Source organism: Cyanistes caeruleus, chromosome 27 (genome assembly GCF_971803275.1).
Source record: "Cyanistes caeruleus chromosome 27, bCyaCae1.hap1.1, whole genome shotgun sequence".
Taxonomy (NCBI): Eukaryota; Metazoa; Chordata; class Aves; order Passeriformes; family Paridae; genus Cyanistes; species Cyanistes caeruleus.
Window position 1 is genome coordinate 1,235,396 of NC_141727.1, and position 17,998 is coordinate 1,253,393.

Below are 17,998 nucleotides of genomic sequence, written 5' to 3' on the forward strand. Positions count from 1 at the left end.
GCCCGGAGAAGCCGTGGGGTGGGGCCTGCTCGGCAGAAAGCCACGCCCACTTCTGGGAAACCCAGCCGGCCGGGGCCGCATTGGGGGGCGGAGCCGAGGCAAGAACCGCGCGCTGATTGGGAACTGAGGTAGGAGGGGCGGGGCCATACGGTGAGATGCTGCGGTGATTGGCTGTGCGGAGACAGGGGGTGGGGTTGTCGCTGGGCACCGCCTGTCAGTGAGCGGGAGCTGTCGAGGAGGCCTGAGGGGCCGCGCCGGGCTGTGCCGGGCGAGCTGGGCAGAATCGGACCGGGCTGGACCGGGCTGAGCCGAACCGTGCCGGAGCGGTAGGTGCGGGCCCGGCCACCGCTGCGGAGGCGGGATTCGGGTCCGGGGTACGGCGTTCGGTCCGGGAGCTGCGGGGTGCATCTGCCCGGTAGGGCCTGGCGGAGCTTCCGCGGCTGCCGGCGGGAGCAGCGTGTGAGGAGCCCCGGCCGAGCCAGGGGGCTCCGAACGGCCGATGGGCTCTCCGGGCGCCGCCGCAGCCGCTCCCGCAGCAGTGCTGTGTGTGTGTGTGTTCGGAGCGTGGATGTCACTGCGCTGCCCGGCACCTTCTCGAGTCTGCGGCTCCCGGTGCCCCGAGCTCCTGGTGCTCTCGATCACCGGCTTTCTGATCTCCTGGTGCCCCTCAGCCCCTGAGCTCCCGGTTCCCCGGGCTCCCGGTGCAGGGACTTCGCTGATCCCTGGCCGTGGAGAGGGGAGAAGGAGGCAGGGATGAGCTCAGCTCATCACAACACAACCGAGCCAGACCTTCATTCACCTGAACCACTCCGTCCTTTTCATTCCGAGCGTTTCTTTGACACAACTAAATGCCTAATTCTCTCTCTCTTTCCCCCCCACCCCCTGTGGAAAAAGGTTAAAATGTTTCTTTGCTGATTAATAAGTTGCTGCTGTGGTTGATCTCAGATGCTTCCTGTCAGCTTTAGCTGCTTACACTAGGAACGTGTGTTGAGTGCTCTGCACATGTACGACACAGCAGTCTGAAACCAGCACCTATAAACAAAGTCTGAATTTCTTTTTCAACTGGCTTTCTAAACGCTTTTATGAGTAATAACTCGCGCTTCTATGCTGTGACATTAGTGATAAGAATAGTTGAATTGAGTGTGTCTGTAGTGAGCTGCTTTATTGCATTTTACCTCAGTTGAAATCTGTTATTGGCATGGCCACTGGATTCCTTGGGAATGAGTCACTTGCTATTAACTATTAAATTTTAACTGTATTAAGAGACTGAATCTTGTAGAGTGCTGTGAAGGAGCATAACAAACAAACATAACTCGAAATCTAAAGGGTTTGTGGGACCTGATCCAACACCACTGGAGTTAATGAACTTGAAGTTAATGACTCTGTCCTGAGTCTTCTTTCCGTGTTGAATGGGAGGGGGTAGAGCTGAGCTTTGTAGCAGTGATGAGGTGCTGAATTATTAATATAATTGCCAAGAGGATGGAGGTGAAGTGACCATAAATCAGCTTTCCTTCTGTGACTTTTGAACTTTGCTGGCAAGTGTCAGGTGTGTTGATGGAGACAGGGATTGAGACCTGGAGGACAGAAAGATTTCCAGGGTCTGAGATGAGCAGCTGGCTGGGAGTAAAAGAACCCTGAGTTAGGAAAGAGTCTGGAGATGCTGGGAGAGGGAGATGAGGATGCATGGAGGGGCCAGGAACAGGGACAGACACGTGGGAATTGTGTCTGTAGGAGACTGGGCTTTGCTGATCACGGTTTAGTGACACCAGGGCCCTGAAGAACATGGACCTTGTCTTGCCTAAAGGTGGTTCTCTTCCACAGTGCATGAGGGAGTTTGTCTTGTGAGAGTCTTCTCAGGCTGGACAGTTAGAAATCATCCCAATCAGTTCATATTTTGATTTATAGTGTGAAATTATCCCAACTGAATTGGCAGGACAAATCATAAATTAGGATAATGTGTTGCTGGATCTTGTTATTTTCAGGGCTGATTTTTTTGGGGATGTTCTTTCACAGGGAGTTTCGTTTATTTTAGTTTTGTGTTAGGAAGAATACTTTAAAGGCTCGTTAGGTTCTTGTTTTTTTGTGTTTATTAATATATTATTAAATGACTTGGCAGGTTTTTTTTTAGATTTTCTATTCAAGTTTAACTCACTATCACTTGGCTTAAATTGGTTTGAACAGTACAAAATGGCTTTGAAATACGCAGTTTTTTATTTTTTTACTTATTTTCACTCAATGAACAATAGATATGTAAATTATTTTTTTAGTGACAATGATTTAACACTTGTGTGCTGTACTGCAGCATTTTTTATTTAATTATTTACTATTACTTAAGAACTTCTAGAAGAACATGAAGAAGAAAGAAGGACAAGGGATAACATTTTAAATCTTCTGTCTTGTTTTTTGTTCTCTAAATTAGTTTAAACTCTAAACTTTAACTTTTTCACTCAGAGACTTAAGAAAACTCTAATTTACACACATTTTTAGCTTTTCTATTTAACAGTTGTTTTCATGGTGTTATATGAAATTCAGTGCTTTCTTGGATATCAGAGCCAGGTATCAGAGATAAGGGCACACACTCTGTGCCTCACACTCCAACATAATGTAGAACTGCTTCTATCTATACTAAATTTAACTAAATTTTTAGGTTGATTTTTCCTGGCACCCCAGCCCTACTCCTTCCCCATAGATTTACATGGATTTTATAAATATGATTGAAATGTAAAGCCACAAAGCAGCACAAAGTAACAACTGGTGGCAGCCTGGCTCCACCTGCTTGGGCAGAATTGATTTTCAGGTGTGTCTGTGGTGGTTGGTGGAAGTTGTCCCTTTAGGTGCTTTATTTAGGAAATAACTTCACAAGTGGGTTGTCAAAGCCAGGATGTTGTTAAGCAGTGGCCTGAGAGCTGTGTGAAAACAGCTGGGAAGCAAATCCTTATCAGGCTGAAGTTTGTCCCGATTATTTCTGTTCTCCTTGTTTACAAAGGGATTGGGGAAAACTAGGCATTCTTCGAGTGAATGGGCTTGTGGTGGTGTTTGTAAACTCTGGGCAAGTGGTGGTGTTCATATCTTTGTTCAGGGGTGAGCTGTGCTCGGGCTGTCCTCGAGGAAATGAGGATAAAGGTGTGTTTGGGTGCTTTTAGAAATCTGCTGATAATTAAACCAAGTCAAATATTTCCCTGCAGATTTTGTAACCAAACTATTGCAATATCTTAATGTCTGGCAACTAAAAAAATCAACTCAGGCTCATTATCCTGATGTTTACAGTAAGCAACACTAGTGGCTGAAACAGGATTTGGGAGTATTTACTATCAAACCACTTTAAAGAACATGTTTACACACTGCCTATCGTTTGTAATGTGATGTGCTCGTACATAGGGCTGATAGTGCAGTGCTTCAAACAGGGAGTTTGTAGTGCTCTGGGGAGAAGGTTCTTAGCTTTTCCTGGAACTCCTCAGGTAAATCTGTGGATACACATGAGAGGGACCAGAGGGGATGTGCAGGAGCCTTTGGAATGGCCAGATGGGTCACAGTGGTTATCGAAGAGGAGGTGAAGGCTGAGAGCTCCCTGGAATAGCAACTGCTGCTCTGACTCACCAGGATTTTAATCAGTCAGGCATTCTATTTATTTTCACTTTGGAGCTCTTAGATACACAAGGGAAGTCTCTCCTTTTTTTTTTTTTTTGTTTTTTTCTTTTCTTTCTTTCATATTTTTTTTTCTTTTTTTTAGGTTTTTTTTTTCCTTTTTTCCCCTCTAGACATGTTCACTTAAAGCAGCATTAAGTGTGTGTTGAGGTCAGGGAGCTGTTGAGTGCTACAACTGGTTTTTAAGTCTCTTCTGACACAAACTGAAACTTGTCCTGCTGACAGCTCTGAGCAGTTTAAATCTCCACCCCAGGCCTGGACTGCAGTAACAGGCCTTCAACTGCCTGGGCCAAAACCGGAACTGTCTGAATTTCAGTTCCATCTGAAACGTGGGCAGGCAGGGGAGTCCATGGGTGGCATCCAGGCCGAGAGGAGGCAGGGATGGAGGGCAGTGGTGCCTGGGGTCTGAAGGGGCTATACAAACAATTATGGAATGGTTTGGGTTGGAAGAGGCCTTAGACTTCATCCAGTTTCACCCCCTGCCATGGACAGGGACACCTTCCACTATCCCAGGTTGCTCCAAGCCCTGCCCAGCCTGGCCTTGAATCCTTCCATACATGCATACATACATATATATAAAGTATGCATATAAAATATATGTATACACACATACATGGCATTGGCCCCAGACCAGATTTTTAATGTGATCCATCCATGTAACAAGTATAATGTATTTTTTTTCCTTTGGGAGAAAGGAAAAAAACTGTTCTGTTCCTTGAGAAGGTTTGGTGGTTTTGCACAAGGATTTTGCAGCTAATACGCTGTGTAGGTTCTTTTGGCTGTAGACTTGGCACTTTCTGCCATACTCACTGACAGCTGTTAGGACTGGAAGGCCCCCAGAAGGTGTGTGGTGTTCTCAGTTGACATTCCCTGCTCTAGTGATGCAGAAATTCCTGGCTCTTCCCAGCTCTTGCTTTGTTGTGGTGGTCAGCAAAGCAACATGGCTAAAAATGCTCCTTGTGTTTGATCAAACCAGCAGCAGCTGCAAAGGCAACCTGAGTTAGTGCTCTGTGCACAGAACTCCTCTCCATAATGAAGTGGGAAACCTCACTGAGACAACATAATTTTTTATCTTCTTTCTTTCTAAATTTCTTTCTTAAACTAAATGTCAGTGTGAAACTGCTGCTGAAAGGGCACACTCAGATAAGAAGAAATCTCCATTCTGTGAAGTTGACTTAGAAAGTCTTACATATATTATAGAGCTCTTTCCCAAGTCTTTTTTGACCAAATGTATGGGCTGGTCCACAAAGCTTTAACTGAAATTGTCCCCAGAGTCATTGTCCAGGGGGATTGGAGCCAGGCACACCAAGCAGGATCCCAAGTTATGGTGTGCTGTGGAGATATTTGTATGGCTTTTGTCCAGCTCTGAGTTTTTCTCACAACATTTCATGAAACACAGAAATGCTTTTTTAAGGTCCCTGCTCCAAACATCTTCCAGTTGAGATGGGAGAGCTGAAGAGGGACTTGTTTAGAGAAGGAGGGAGAAGGTTTTAAAGGAGCAGAAGGCACGTGGTTATCTCTTACATTAATAATGTTTGAATATTTTGTTAATTCTGACTCCCCTAAAGTCTCAGGTGACCTTATCCGGTATTTTAGTTTCTCCCACACGTTAGCTGGTGCCTTCACAGCACAACTGAGACTGTTTGGCTTTCATTCTGTAAAAACACACTTTCTGTTTTACAGCAGTGGGAACTGACATTAGTTAACCCGAGGTGAGTAAACCCTTAGTGAAGATAAGGAGCAAACAGGCTTTAAGCTGGTATCAAAAGCCTGTTGTGAGTTAGGAGTGCACTATCCACTCTTATCTCCTGCTTCATTACCTGACTTCCCCTTTCTGCCTTGAAAATAACGAGCCCATCACATGGTCTGCAGAAGGAAGAAAGTCCAGGATAGGGAAATCAAGAATTGCAGCTACATATAAGTGAGCTGGCTGAGGGAGAGGAGGTTTTGAAAACCAGAGTAGCATTTCTGGGTAGAACACAACAACCCTGCAGCTCAGGAACATGAAGCTCCTCATGCTGCTCATCTGTGCCTTGTGTTGGTACAGGAAGCTCATCCTGGAGCACATAAACAGGCAGGGGAGCCACATGGGGCTCATGGGGGTAAATCCTGCTCTTACTGGGCTTCCTATGGATCCTCAGGTACCCGTTTGCTGCTCCCCAGGGTCCCTTTTTTCTGTAGCTCCCTGAGAAGGGCTGTGGGGTGGGTCTGGCCTGACACCAAGTGCCTGTGTCTGAATTAATGGGACTCAGGAGCTCTTTGCACCTCTTTGCCCCCTCCACATGCACTGAGATGAGTCAGGCCTGTTCAGTTCTGAATCACAGAATCACTGAGGTTGGAAAAGACCTCCAAGGTCATTCAGTCCAACATTCAACCAAATCCCACCGTGCCCACTAAGCCATACCATGAGGTGCCATGTCTGCTTGGCTTTTGAGCACCTCCAGGGATGTGGACTCCAGCACTGCCCTGGGCAGCCCATTCCAATGCCTGACCAGCCTCTCAGTGAAGAAGTTTTCCCAATATACAACTTGAACCTCCCCTGACACAACTTGAGGCTGTTTGCTATTGTCGTGTCTCGTTTCCTGGGAGCAGAGCCTGACCCTCAGCTGGCTTCCACCTCCTGTCAGGGAGATGTAGAGGTCAATAAAAGTCTCCCTTGAGCCTCCTTTTCTCCAGACAGAAGTTACACTTCAAAAACTATTTAAAAGTTATGATTGCTTATTTTTAATCACAACTTTTGCCCGCCATGCTTTGCTGTACACACCATAAAAATAGTTGGCATTTAACTTTTCCAAGGACTGAAAATTGTGCAGCAACAGTTAAACGAGGCTGGGTGTGCAGGTTCTGGTCCTGCACAGCCCCACAGACCTGAGTCACACATTAAACTGCCTGAGCTCTGCCTGGGTCGAGGCCGTTGCTCGCAATTGCTGCCTCGGTCTCTTTGAGTCTGCAAGTGAGGTAGAGCTTTGTTGACTTAATCTCAGTTATATTTCCTTGTTATTCTTTGCTGTTTCAGAGGGCAACAAGGACTTGCAGTCTTGTTTCTCCCCTTTCTCTGTTCTCCTTTGACTCAGCCAAAGAGGGACTTGTAGAATTATATCTTTTTTGGCGATGAGGATTGGTTTGTGCTGAAGGACCTTGAAGGTGAGGGGAGGGCAAGGAGAGACAGAGTTAATGCAAGTCAGGAGAGAGTGAGGATAAAAATAACTCTGAACTTGTCAGTTTGGTCACTGGTGGCTGGGTTAGTCATCTGGCAAGCTCTGCTCCTGCTGCTCCAAGGGATTATTTTACAGCACTGAGAATTGACATAATTTCTGTAGAGGAGAGGGAGCAGGACGGCTGTAATGAGTGGGATACTGTCATCAGCACTTCTTTTGCACAGCAGCTGTTCTCTGTTTGGCCGCTGAATGTGGTCATTGTTGACTTTCCTTGTATACCTGCCAGGTTGTTAGGTGACTCACAGCACCAAGGTTCATGCACTTGGCTCCCCTTTTCCTTGGTGGTCCTTCAGACATGGAGCACCCACTCATTTTGTCATTTTCCTGAGTCATCTCTGTTGCCAATAGCCTGTTGGAGTAAATGTCCTGCTGTCCCAGGCAGCTGCTCAAGGTGGGAAAAAAGGAAAAAAAAAAGGAAAAGGAAAGAAAAAGAAAGAAAAAAAGAAGAAGAAAGATTTGTGCAGATCGAAGCTGATGAGCCTCAAGGAGTGCTCCTGTAATGGTGCTGATATCTGTTTTCCTGGCCTCCATTAAAATGTCCCTCCTTGTCCTATCCTGGTTTGTGGTACTTAACAGCTGTGTATATTGCCCAAGGTTTCTGAACTTCCATGGGTTATTTAAGGGTGGAAATGTTAATTTTAAGGTTTTATACATGTATTATGGGAGTTCTGGCACAAATAAGGGATCTCTGCACATTCTGTTTATAGGAAAACAATTGGTTCAGCTTCTCCAGAATCCAAGGTGAGGGGATCAGGGGCTACACCAAAGCTGTGTTCCCCAGGGGCTCATGCTGTAGGGAGCTCTCCACTCTCTACTTTGCTGATTTTCATCCCTGGATATTCCCATCAGTCCCTCAGTGCTTTGCTTCCATGCTGGTTTATGCTTCTCCCTTTCCATCCCCAGCTCCCTTCCACGTTCCCCTGTGCTGCCAGTTGGTCAAGGTTTGGCCTGTGCTGGGACTTGTTTGGAGCTCCATTTGTGTTCCTGGTCAGCTCACAGCCTGTGCTGACTCCCTCCCCAGCTCTCAGGCAGAGAGATCTGTTCCAGCTCTCTGTTCCACCATCACTGTCCTCTATCCAACACCAACTTCCATGGATCCTGCACTCTGTAGGAGCTGCACTTCTGATGGCCTTGAGCAAGGATTGCAGGAGGTGTTGGTGATGTAGAGGAAGGAAGGGGTGAGGGAGGATCTGTGGATGGGCAGGTTGGCTGTCGAGCCTGGCTTCATTGAGGGAGAATGAGGAATGGCTTTGAGGATGACTGAGCACAGGGGAAAAGGGAATTAGCTGTGTAAGTGTAATTCCCTGCAGGTGCACTCTAGGAGAACTTTCATGTCTTCCCTTTTTCCCTTTCTTTGGGGGATGAATATTCTTCCTGTTTAGTGATATGGGAGTTCCTTCTGCTCCTTGGTTTCACTGTTTATACTTTAGGGGATATACCAAGAATTAAAATTCTCTGCAACCTATGTGGTTGCATATTTTCAGTCATGAGAATGTTGACTATTCAGATCTTCAGTGGTCCAAGTCAGAAATGGAGGACTGGCACTGGGTTCCTCTCCAGCTCAGAACACTGGCTTCAGAACAGGACCTTGATTTGAGTTATTTATTAATCTGATACCTTCAGGAGCCTCCTGATTCTCGTAAACTTGAAGCTGCTTCTGTCTGTGAAGTATTTTGACAAGTGTTTTGTTTTTCTGTTCTTGCTCAGTGTCTCTCTGAAGCTGGGAAATGGCAGTGATGGGAATTGAATGCCAGGGAGCTCCTGATCCAGCCGTCAAGCACAAAAAGGAGCTCACAGCTGCCAAGGAGCTGAAGGAGACAGTGAGTGAAAAGCAGAGCAGTGTTTGCAAAGTAGAAGATTCAAAGAAGGTCATCTTTCACAGTCAGTGGAAAATCCTGAATGATGTAATCACCAAAGGAACAGCAAAAGAAGAAACAGAAGGAGGCTGTGCATCAATTTCTATTATTGCCCAAGCAGAATGTGAGTAGCAGGGCGGGCTGCGCTTCATTGAGAAAAAGGAATGTGTAAAGAGGGATGAGATTTCACTCCCTTGGCGCTCCTGGAGAGCTGAGACCACATCTATTTGTAATCCCAAGTGGGGTGGAGCTGATGACACATCCCAGACTCTATTTAGGAAGCTCATGAAATCTCATAATAATGTGGCAGCATCCACTGAATAAAGCATAAATAAAAGACCAGCATGAAGCCCGTGTACCTCAACCAGATCTGTGTTCTGTGTCACCTGTTCTTAGCTGACTTCTGAAAGGTGTTAAAAAGAGGGGATAAAGAGGAGGAAACCAAAGTAAAGCTGTCATAAAGAGCTGAGGGATCAGGAGATACTGGGAGCCTCCTAATTGTGGGGGAGGAAGAATGTAGTGTGGGCGGTGTGACATGACTGTGCAGTGATTGTCTGGATCACTCATTTAGCACAGTGGCAGAGCTGTTTAAGTCCAGTTGTTACTAGGAGAGACTTTACCTGATTTAAGACAAGTGATGATCCTGATTTTTTTCACACAGGTGAAAACAGTCAGGAGTTCAGCCCCACTTTATCAGAGAGATCCTTTATTGCCCACAGTAAACGTTACAGGTGAGACATCTCTTAATACAAACACCCCTCTTCACTGTTGTGTCTGCTGACTTGCCCTTGTTCCAAAGCACCCTGGCTCTCTGCACTTAAAATATTTTTCCAAAAGCACTCCTGTTGGAATTAGCTCTTCAGTCTGAGGCCTGGTAAGAATGTGTCTTTCCCAAAACATCTTCCTATCAGGAAAAAATACAAGTTTAGGCACAAACCACTTGAAACTCCTTGAATTGTCTTATTGTCAATGTCTGTAGATTTACTGCCCTTGTAGCCTTCTGCCTCTGTTTCTTGACAGTCAAATTTGTTTTGAAATGACTGATTTTTTTAAGGTTCATAGGCTTGAAGTAGAAGGATCCAAGGAGAAATTTTCAGTCTTTTTTAACTGAACTGTGTTGATGCTTTTGAAACTGTTACACCATCTGCTGAAAAGCTGTGTGAAACCTGGGCTGCTGCTAGAAGGAGTCTTCAGAAAAGGGAACAGCTTAATTTCTTGGAAGGATAAAAGGGGATGAGAGAACCTTTGCTTAATGTCAGCATCAACAAGAGAAGTTGTGAACACAGAGAAGCTGGAAGTGGTAAAAGGGACAGTGACACTTGTGATGGACAAGTGGAGGCCTGGGAACTGGTTTTCTGGAGTCACCTGGGAGTGAGCTTCTTGTTCTTCATGAGGAATATCTTCCAGTTGGGGCACATACTGGAACTTTCTTATGCACTGCAACCTTGTCAGGCAGCTCCAGCACCCTGAAATGGGTGACTGGGGTACAGAATTAGGTGCTGCCTGTTTTCTGATAGCTTCAGACACTTTGTGGGATGTATGGTTTGACACTGCCCAATGGCTTTATGATGTGGTCCCATGAACCATCTGAAGAAGTGCAAAGTGACCCATTTCTGAGGGGTTTTATGTGGGATCTGGGGTTTTCTGGGATGCACACCAGCTGTGTGTTCAGGCTGTGTGCTGATGCCTTGATGCCAGAACTTTACTTATGGCATCTTTTAGCACTAAAACACCAGGAAAAGATGGAGATGGTGGCTGTGCCCTGCATCACTGATCAGGAAAGGCAGTGGAATGTATCAGAGCTGTTCCAAGTCAATGGAACAATTGCTTCATTTGAAGATCAAAAGTCCTGTTTTCTCTTAGAGTTTAATTTGAAAAATCTAACTGCTATGACTGGTATTGGATCACAGAATGGTTTGAGCTGAAAGGAACCTTAGAGACCATCTCTTTCTGCTTCTGAGTAACTGCAGGCAAATATCCCCCATGAGAGTTCATCTCTTTGTGCTGACCCCAGCTGGAGTGTTGTGTATTCATAAAAAACATGTTGTAGTATTGAGCTTTACAAGGCAGCACATTTTGATTTTTTGAAGCTGTTTTATTCAAGTGCACTTAGTCATCTCTCTTCTCTGTGCAAAGCTCTTTTTCTTCATATTAGAGCAGGCACTGATATTATGAACACATTTATTAATTTTAATATTTTTTTAAAATAGGCTGCATTTATACATCATCTCTGTGTTCACTAGAAATCAACCACAAACTGTCTCAGAGCAGCCTGGAGACATGCTGTGCTTTTCCCGCTACTTTGCTATATTCAAAAAAGAGACATAAAAGAGAGCTAGAGAGGAACATGGACAAAGGAGCTGGAGTGACAGGACACAGGGAGTGCCAGAGGGCAGGGCTGGATGGGATATTGGGCAGGAATTGTTCCCTGGCAGGGTGGGCAGGCCCTGGCACAGGGTGCCCAGAGCAGCTGGGGCTGCCCCTGGATCCCTGGCAGTGCCCAAGGCCAGGCTGGACATTGGGGCTGGGAGTCACCTGGGACAGTGGGAGGTGTCCCTGCCATGACTGGGGTGGCAGTGGATGGACTTTAAGGTCCCTTCCAACCAAACCATTCTGTGACTGTACATTCCAGTCTTGTTGTTCCAGAATTTATTTAAATTTAAACTGGGACACTTTAATGTTTTGTTTCCCCCACACCCCACCATTTATTTTATACAATGCCAGAGGTGCTGCTCTGCCTGGACCTTGAACTTATCCCTATTAGAAGGCAAGGAGTTGTGGTTTAGTTCTCTGTTGAGTTAGCAGAATTGCTAATTCTCTTTCTGTGGGTCAGAGGTGTCACCTGAGCTGTGCTTGCACTGTCCCATCTCAGAGCCCTGCTGTGTTCTGGTTTCCAGCAGCCGCTCGGACAGCCTCGATCACATCCCCAACAATGTGGCCCATGCCACGGAGGGCAGGATGGCGCCCACCTGGCGAGGGAGGCACCGGGGCAGGGCCAAGAAGAAACGGCACAAGAAAAGATCCAAGCTGAAAGGACAACCTGTGGCTGCTGGCAGGAGAAGTCCAAGAACTCCAGAACAGGAGAGCTGCACTCCAATTCCTGTCCAGGTGAGAATCTTCAACCATCCTTTTGTACTGTCCCTGCAAGCTCCTAACAGCTCCTGAGTGAATTTTGGTGTCTATACTGAGGTTCCTGCTCAGCTGTTCGGTTTTGTTTTCTAGGAGGATGAATCCCACCAAAGTACTCTTTACAGAAACAGTTTTTGGGTTCCTGAATTTAACAAAGACTTGGGCTATGATCCACTGTCTTTTGAGAAGTGTGCTCATGCTCCTTTGTCCACGGGCAAACTCCATTCCCCAAGGAGCCAATACAAAACTGAACTGCACAAGCTGATCAGCCCTATTCAATGCCTTAATCATGTTTGGAAACAGAGGGACACTGTTCCCCAGCCTGAGACTCTCCATCCTTTTCCCTACAACATCCTTCCCCCATATTTCCCACTTGTGGACAATCCTCTCCATGCCATGAAGCACAATGCTCTGGACACATACTTCCATGGTGACCTCAACTATCAAGACAGTCGCTTATCTGGCCTAAACTTAGAATATAATTTCACCAAATACATCAACCAGTCCGTGCAAACCAGTTCAGACAAGCTTTCTGTGGAAGAATATTTGGTAGATGCCTTGAAGGGGAGCGTGAGTTTTGGTGAACCACAAAATTTAGCCAGCCTGGCCAAGACGTGGAGAGGAGGTGGGCTGGAGCTGAAGGAACAATTCCATGAAGCGAGTGAAAATGAAGGCGTGCTGCTGAACGAGGTGATCTGAGGCACACTGGGGTGTGGGAGGCACAGTTTCTCCTGGGCTTTGGGAGAGGGATAATCTGCATCCACGTGCTTGCTTCTAGAACTGCGATTTCTGAGTGGTTCTGGGTCTGGTTGAAGCTGCCAGATAACAATGCAGAGTTGTTTTCTGCAGGAATTAAAGCCCTGCCTGTCTCAGAGTGCTGGCTCTGTGCTGTGCTCAGTCACCAGACACACACACCTGTCTCTGAGCAGTGGTTCTGTGCTTAGTCAGTCTTCAGCCATGCCCTCTGTTTGCTGGGGAAGAGCCCAGTCTGTTCAGCCAGGCTGCAATATTTATTGGCTCTGGATGAGCTGGAGTGTGACAGAAACCAGGGCTGGGTAGAAGGGGAGGTGCAGGAGACCAGTCTGTGCCTCTGCTGGGACCAGCAGCTCCTGCAGTGTCCTGTGCAGCATCCCCAGCATCCCACAGGCACAGAAATTTGTATCCTAGGGATGTGATTCACTTCAGTTCTCTCTCAGCACCTTAAAGTACTCTTGGAGGACTTCCCTGGGGTGAGTGTGACCCTGTCAGTATGATCTGTGGAGTTCAAAGTGTCCCTTACCTGCCTGAACATGTTCACACTGACACCTATGGCAGAGTCTCCATCTACTGACTGCAGAAAAGCTTTAGCACAGTGTCTGAATTTAGTCACAGCAGCCTGGGTTACTTGTAGGATTCAGCTTTGTAGTTAGGTCCTGCATGAGAAGGGAGGAACACAGAACTCCAAAGCCATCCAAATCCTGGCAGCCTTTCTTTACAACTCTGGGGTACACTTGTTTAGGACCAACAGAGCCCACAGAAATCAAGTAGGTTGATCCTGTCTGGTTTCATCTCAAGCCTGTTGCAGAAGTAATCTTGTACTGGGATTTCTAGAGATGGGGCTGTGATTGGGATTTCTAGAGAGTTCTGTGGTATCTGTCCTTGTGCTGCTTCTGAGAATGTTGATCTCTGTCCATGCAGCCCCACATTTAAGTGTCTCTTTCCTTCCTTCATCTTTTCTCTTTGGACTTGCAGAAGTTGAAGCCAGTGGATTACGAGTACCGAGAAGAGGTTCACTGGACAAAGTGCCATGGTTCCTTGGGCATTGGCTCTTTTGGGGAAGTGTACAAGATAGAGGACAAGCAGACAGGATTTCAGTGTGCTGCCAAGAAGGTAATTCTGTGTGAGAGAATGGGGGTCCTGGCAAGACAGCACACAGAGAGAAATCTTTTCCCAGGTCCTCTTTAGGGCCTTGTTGTACAGTCACGGTGAAGTGCTGCTGTTGTGTCCAAGGAAAACTTCAGGGTACTGGCAGAGAGAGGAGCCAGATGGAGGACCTGTATGTGCACAGGGGCCAAGCTCAGCAGCCAGAAATAAGCTCATTTGGCTTTAAAGTGTGCTGAAAGGGATCCTGGGTGCTGAGGCAAGAGTAGAGATTTCTGAATGATTGTGAGTGACTGCAGGGGAGCAACAGCCGTGTGGGTTGTCTGTTATCTGACTATTCTTATCTCAAACCATGTCTGGTGTAAATGCTTACACGGCAGGTATTTATTTCCCCATTGAAAAAGGAATAAAGTAGGAAAAACCCGAGGCAGTCAGTAGGCTCTGAAAACAGAGCTTTCATCTCCTCAGTGTCAGCAATGCTGGCACATTGTTCTGAGGTGATGCTGTTCCAGATGCAGCAAAGGATGTGTGTTTTTCCAGGAGTTGGCACTATAATCTATTGTACTCCAGGATATGCCATTGTCACATGATGTAGGAAGTGTGTGGAATATAATTTGGATCAGGGCATTGATTTGGGGGCTGCTGTGGGGGTCTCAGAGATGCAGACAGAGGGATAATGCAAGGAGATGAGGAAAATATAAATTATTTTATTTGAACTTACACTTGAATAGTTTCATCACCCCTGTGAACTGATGTTTCTCACATTACTTCACTAGAAAATTTCATGTGGGAAGTGTTTGCCTTGAGTACAAAAATATTTTGTGCAAAAAGAACTGTAACTTCTTCAGTTTAAAATGTTCATTTTCCTCCATTTACACTGGGCCCAGCTTGCTGTGTTCCCTGTGGTAAGATGTAAGTGGCAAGATAAGCTAGAGTGTGTATTAATTTAACCATTTCATAACCATTCAGCTGTCAGCTGTAGAAACATGTAGAAAATTAATTCCTATTCTGCATCCTCACAGTTCAGGTGTGAAATATTTTGCTGACACGACCAGCCTGTTTCCTGTCAGTGTGTAGCTATTTAAATGTATTATCCATTTGGCAAATCCACAGTCTTGGGAGAAATAGCTGTTCCTTGTGGGGTGTATTTTCAGGAAGGAGGGTGGTTGTGCTGAAAAGGGAAACATGAAAGTAGGAGAAGCTGAAGTCTTTCAAAATGTCATTTTCCCCCCTAATTACTGAAGGATAAATGATGCTTCATTATATCAGAAATGCATTTTCTTGGATCACACTCTGAAAGCAGCGAGTTCTAACATGCAAATTGGACATTTTCTCTGCTCTATTTAATTTTCCATGAGGAACTGTCTCCAGTTCCTGTTTGCCTCCCTGTGACAGGAGGGCACTACCTCACCTTCTTTCACCAGACTTGGTGCTGGAAGCACCTGTTCTCCAAATTCTTGAGATGAAAGAAAACCAGCTATAGCCAGATTGCTGACAGAGAAGAAACATGATGCATCTTTTTCCCACCAGAATCTTCATGACTCATGTTTTCCTTCTGGACTTCAGCAAATTCTTGTTTTATTTACTTTGGCTGAACTTAGTGAATAAAGTTTTTCTTTAACCATTTACAGGATGAGCACCACCTAACAAGGTGATCATGTAGATCACTGCTTGTGGACATATTTTATATTCCCTCCTGTTTGGGGGAGTTGAATTTTTGCCAAGTTGTGCACCATCCCCAGGGATTTTTTTTTTTTCCCTCTCTTTCATAAAAGCAGAATGTTCAGTTGTCCAAATGATCTTTTTTACTGAGACAGAAATTACCTTCCTTCTGAAGAGTACCTATCCTCAACTGTAATCTGGAGTTACTGCAAGCTGGCAGTGATCTCTTGTGATGAATTTTCACTTCCCTTAGACACTGAGGGTTTATCATCCCAAGTGTTCTCACTTCTTGCACTCCCTGAGTTCTGTTAGGGAGGGTCACATAATTAAGTTTGGAAAAGACCTCTAAGACCATAAAACCCAATGAACCCATCTTGTGCCTCTGCTGTCACACAGCCACCAGAGAGAGATGGTTCTGTGAGGATCCATCCCAGGATTTGCTCAGTGCCTTTCTGTTTCCATAGGTGCAGGTGGAACACTTCCGTGCCGAGGAGCTGACGACGTGCGCGGCCGTGACGAGCCCCAGTGTGGTGCCCCTGTACGGCGCCGTCAAGGAGGGCCCCTGGGTCACCATCTTCATGAAGCTGATGGAGGGTGAGCAGGGGACAGCACCATGGAAACACCACTGACACTGTCCAGTGCACATTGACCTCTTCTTCCTCCTCCCCCAATATGAATCTGTTGGTTCCTCAATGCATCCAGAATATTCCTGGTGTGTGTAATCCCTGCAATGGGCTCGCTGTGGGGGAAATAATTCCCAGTCCTGCCTCACTCCAGTTCAAGGTGTCTCTTTTTCACAGTAAAACACAGCTGGGGCTGGCTTGTGCTTCCTGTTGATTTGCAGGACTTCAGTGGAGCACTTGCCCTGGAAAAGGGGATACTTGTTGTCTAAGCAGACCTAGATGATTGCATTGCTTGGAGCTCTTTTTCTGCCCAGAACCATGGAAAACAGGCTGTGAAGAAAGAGCTGGTGGTCAGTAACACCTAGAAATGCAGACCCAGTAACACCTAGAACTGTTCTCTGATTCACAGAGCAGTTGCTTTTGCTCCAAAGCAACTATTAAAATGACACTGAACAAAAAAACATATTAACAAGGCCTGTTTTTCTGAGCAGCAAAAGCTCTGGGAATAAACAAAAGGAACAGAGCCATGTGTGGAAGATAAGTGCTGTCAGACCTGGAAAATCTATTTTTTTTCAATGGAAACAACAGAATGTTAATGATGCTGGGGAGAATTTAAAGATAAGCTAATGTGGACTCCCTGGATTCCTTTCTAGGTGGCTCATTAGGGCAGCTCATTAAACAGAGTGGCTGCCTGCCAGAGGACAGAGCCCTCAGCTACCTGGGCCAGGTGTTAGAGGGTCTGGAGTATCTTCATGCTCAAAACATTCTCCATGGAGATGTCAAAGGTAAGAAGGTGTTTGAAGTACTTTGTTCCTCCCTTTGCTTAGCAGAGGCAAACTTCTTGGACATTAAATTAAGGGATTACTTACTAAAGTTACGGGATCTACTTACTAGATTTTCAGTTCTATGTTTGAAATAGTTTCCCCTGGTTCTAGACTGCTGGGAATATCATATTTGTCACCTCTTCTTATCACCCCATGGGTCTGCCAGGCTGCTTGCCCAGGCTGCCCCACCACTGGGCTACAAAGAATCTCCAGGGTAATTGGTAGTTTGTAAGAGATAATGATAGCTCTGTACTTGCTTAAGCCATTGACAGGAGAAATAAATCCCTTGGGCTTAAAAAACTGTCATTCTGTGTGCTTTTGACTGTTTTTCCCATCTCCTAATCCAGAGGAGACTAACGGAACCCTTCTCGTTGGCAGCGGAGAACGTGCTGCTGTCGGACGATGGGAGCAGGGCCCTCCTGTGTGACTTTGGCCACTCTGCTCACCTGCACCCAGACGGGCTGGGAAAGTGCTTGGTCACAGGTGAGGCTTTGCTGCTGCTCTTCTGAAGAATTGCCCTTCTGACTCATTCTTTCTTGTGAACATTTACATGTGGCTGATTTGCAAGCAGCTGCGTTTTCCAGGCTGAGCATTGCTCAGGGTGTCTCGTTCATTGTCATTGTAATTGGTATTACTGTGAGGCATCCCACTGACAGCCAAAATGAAATGAAATTTGGGAGGACATGGTCCTTATCTCCCAGGCTAGAAGGGTTTTTGTAAGATTATGTCAGCATGCTGCATCCAGTGTTTTGTTCCTGCAAGAAACCACATTGGAACTTTAAAATCCTACTCTGACTTGTCAGGTAATGTCACTAAATAGTGAGGAAGAGTCCTGACCTCCACTAAGGCAAAATTCCTTTTTTTTGACAATTAAACTTAACTGTGCTTCTTCATGCAGTTGTTGAAAGACAAGGGTATGTTTTCTAAAGTCAGGCTCATGTTTTGCCTCCCAGATTTGCTTGGAAGGGAAGTTTAATCCCTGTTCTGTGTATAAGGGATGGGTCTGAGAGCTTCTAAAAACACACAATGCTGCTTTTTGGGTTAGGGTGGAGTCCCTCCACTATGGAGAAAAGCTGGGAGAGCTCAGATTGTTCAGCCTGGGGAAGAGAAGGCTCAGAGCAGATCTCAAAGCCCCTTCCAGTGCCTAAAGGGGTTCCAAGAGAGCTGGAAAGGGACTTGGG

The 17,998-nt window shown here is 46.0% G+C and overlaps 1 protein-coding gene across 4 annotated transcripts in view; it reads left to right on the forward strand.

The window, feature by feature from the left end:
• The first annotated feature begins 145 nt into the window (after positions 1 to 145).
• MAP3K14 (mitogen-activated protein kinase kinase kinase 14) overlaps positions 146 to 17,998 on the forward strand; it is a 28,437-nt gene continuing 10,584 nt past the window's right edge. Inside the window, exons 1-9 of one of the 4 annotated variants that reach the window (XM_023942646.2) lie at positions 146 to 326; positions 8,571 to 8,843; positions 9,381 to 9,450; positions 11,617 to 11,827; positions 11,942 to 12,538; positions 13,580 to 13,717; positions 15,835 to 15,964; positions 16,647 to 16,778; positions 17,196 to 17,300. In XM_023942646.2, coding sequence (XP_023798414.2) covers positions 8,591 to 8,843; positions 9,381 to 9,450; positions 11,617 to 11,827; positions 11,942 to 12,538; positions 13,580 to 13,717; positions 15,835 to 15,964; positions 16,647 to 16,778; positions 17,196 to 17,300 — 1,636 coding nt within the window. In that variant the 5' untranslated portion in view covers positions 146 to 326; positions 8,571 to 8,590. Of the gene's footprint in view, positions 331 to 8,570; positions 8,844 to 9,380; positions 9,451 to 11,616; positions 11,828 to 11,941; positions 12,539 to 13,579; positions 13,718 to 15,834; positions 15,965 to 16,646; positions 16,779 to 17,195; positions 17,301 to 17,998 lie in introns of all 4 variants that reach the window. The other 3 variants (XM_023942648.2, XM_023942647.2, XM_086864754.1) reach the window with 3 other exon arrangements.